Genomic DNA, 1,598 nt, shown 5'->3' with positions numbered 1-1,598 from the left:
GAGCCGCGCCTCGCGCCCGCTGTCGGCCTCGCAGCCCTCGCTGCCCCACGGCGCGCCCGGCCCGGGCCCCGCGGCCTCGGCGCGCCCAGCCAGCAGCTCCACGCCGCGCTTGGGGCCCGCGCCCGCCGCCCGGGCCGCAGCGCCCAGCCCGGACCGCAGGGACTCGGCTTCGCCCGGCGTCGCCGGCGGCCTCGACCCGCTGGACTCCGCGCGCTCGCGCCTCTCGTCCAACTTGTGACCTTCGCCACGCCGCCCCGCGGGCCCGGGCGGGCCGGGGGCGGGGCCGTCATCCACACCAAAGCCATGCCATTGCGCGCTGCCCCGGCCGCTGGCCGCCCGCCCCAGAAGCCATAGAGGAGTCCTAGGTAGTTGTAGTCGGACAGGCGGGCCGGGGCGGCGGGGCAGTCCCCTCCGAGCCCCCGCCGTGCCCCTCATCGCCCTGCGCCCACCCACATCGTCCTTGCCCCCCCGGCGGCGGCCTCGCCTCCGTGCGTGTGTGCGAGCGAGGGGGCTCCCTTCACCTCGGTGCCTCAGTTCCCCCAACTGTGAAACGGGGACGGGGACGGCTGTGGAGTCCTGCCCGCCCCCACCCTCGCAGGTGGCCCGTCCGATGAGGATTCTGTTTTTTTAAGTGCAATACTTGGCCCGCCGGCTTCCTGCTGCCCCCATCGCACTCACGCAATAACCGGCCTGGCCCCCGTCCTCGCGCGTCCCGTGGTGACCTCCCCGGAGCGGGCACACCCAGCCCCCTCCAGCGCCTGGCGCCCAGGGGCTGGCAGTCCCGGCTGCGCCGGGGCGCGGGGGGTGAGGCCGGGCCGCCGTTGAGATGAATGTACTGATGAGCCGAGGCAGCAGCGCCCCCACCGCGCTCCACGCCCCTAACCCCCACACCCCCATTCCGCGCAATAAACGACAGCATTGGCGTCCAGCCTGCAGGCCTCTGATTGCTTGGCGCTAGGTCCCAGGTGGTCAGGCGCCCCGAGACCGGCGGAAGACGCTCGATCCCACGGGTGGCAACAAAGCTTTATTTACACTCCGGTACACACTGCCCCCTGCGCCTGGCTGCGGACCTGGCTGGGGACCGCTGTGTCAGCTGAAGAAGTAAGTGGAGTGCTTCACCTGCTCCAGGTCGAAGGCCCCTGCAGAGCAGAGCAGACACCGTGCAGCAGGTTGGCAGCGGGACCCCACGCCCAGCGCCCACGCAGGCGATCCCTGCTCCCACCTGTCTTCGGCACGGACTTCAGCGTGTCCTGCAGCTTGCCAATCCACACGTTCTTGGAGTGCTTGGGGGACCTGAAGCCGAGGGCAGGGTGGGGGTGAGGCCGAGTGGGGCAGGGAGGGGTGGTCCTGGCCACAGGGGGGGCGGGGGGTGGGGGGGGTACTCCACCTGGTGCCGGAACAGAATCGCTTCACCAGGAACCTGGACAGGTTGCGCAGGATGGGCTGGCTATGCAGGCGGACAAACTGCTCCCGGCACACCTGGTTCATGACCTCCACCTCAGCCGCGTGGGTCCAGAAGCAGTCGTGTACAGAGACAAAGGTCAGGCCTTTCCTGTAGCAGTGCAGAGCTGTGAGCATCATATGCGAAGAATCCAGCG

General features: G+C 70.5%; 2 protein-coding genes across 4 annotated transcripts in view; one reads left to right on the top strand and one right to left on the bottom strand.

Moving 5' to 3' along the window:
* Nucleotides 1–354, top strand: part of HCN2 (hyperpolarization activated cyclic nucleotide gated potassium and sodium channel 2) — a 24,413-nt gene extending 24,059 nt beyond the window's left edge. The window contains 1 exon segment of the mRNA XM_073887229.1: nt 35–354. Coding sequence (XP_073743330.1) covers nt 35–354 — 320 coding nt within the window.
* Nucleotides 355–1,004: 650 nt separating this feature from the next.
* The window catches only part of POLRMT (RNA polymerase mitochondrial), a 13,037-nt gene continuing 12,443 nt past the window's right edge, over nt 1,005–1,598 (bottom strand). For 2 of the 3 annotated variants that reach the window (XR_012376595.1, XR_012376596.1), the window contains exons 18-20: nt 1,388–1,479; nt 1,223–1,293; nt 1,005–1,139 (exon numbers count right to left, since the gene is read on the bottom strand). Coding sequence is in view for 1 of the 3 variants with exons in the window: in XM_073887234.1 (XP_073743335.1) it covers nt 1,090–1,139; nt 1,223–1,293; nt 1,388–1,568 (302 nt within the window). In the remaining 2 variants the exon portion in view is untranslated. Of the gene's footprint in view, nt 1,140–1,222; nt 1,294–1,387; nt 1,569–1,598 lie in introns of all 3 variants that reach the window. The other variant, XM_073887234.1, reaches the window with a different exon arrangement.

This window comes from Callorhinus ursinus, unplaced genomic scaffold (genome assembly GCF_003265705.2).
Source record: "Callorhinus ursinus isolate GAN/ISIS: 27379988/994484 unplaced genomic scaffold, GSC_fseal_2.0 scaffold77, whole genome shotgun sequence".
Lineage (NCBI taxonomy): Eukaryota > Metazoa > Chordata > Mammalia > Carnivora > Otariidae > Callorhinus > Callorhinus ursinus.
The sequence above is the reverse complement of the archived record's forward strand: the minus strand, read 5'-3'. Positions and strand labels throughout refer to the sequence as shown.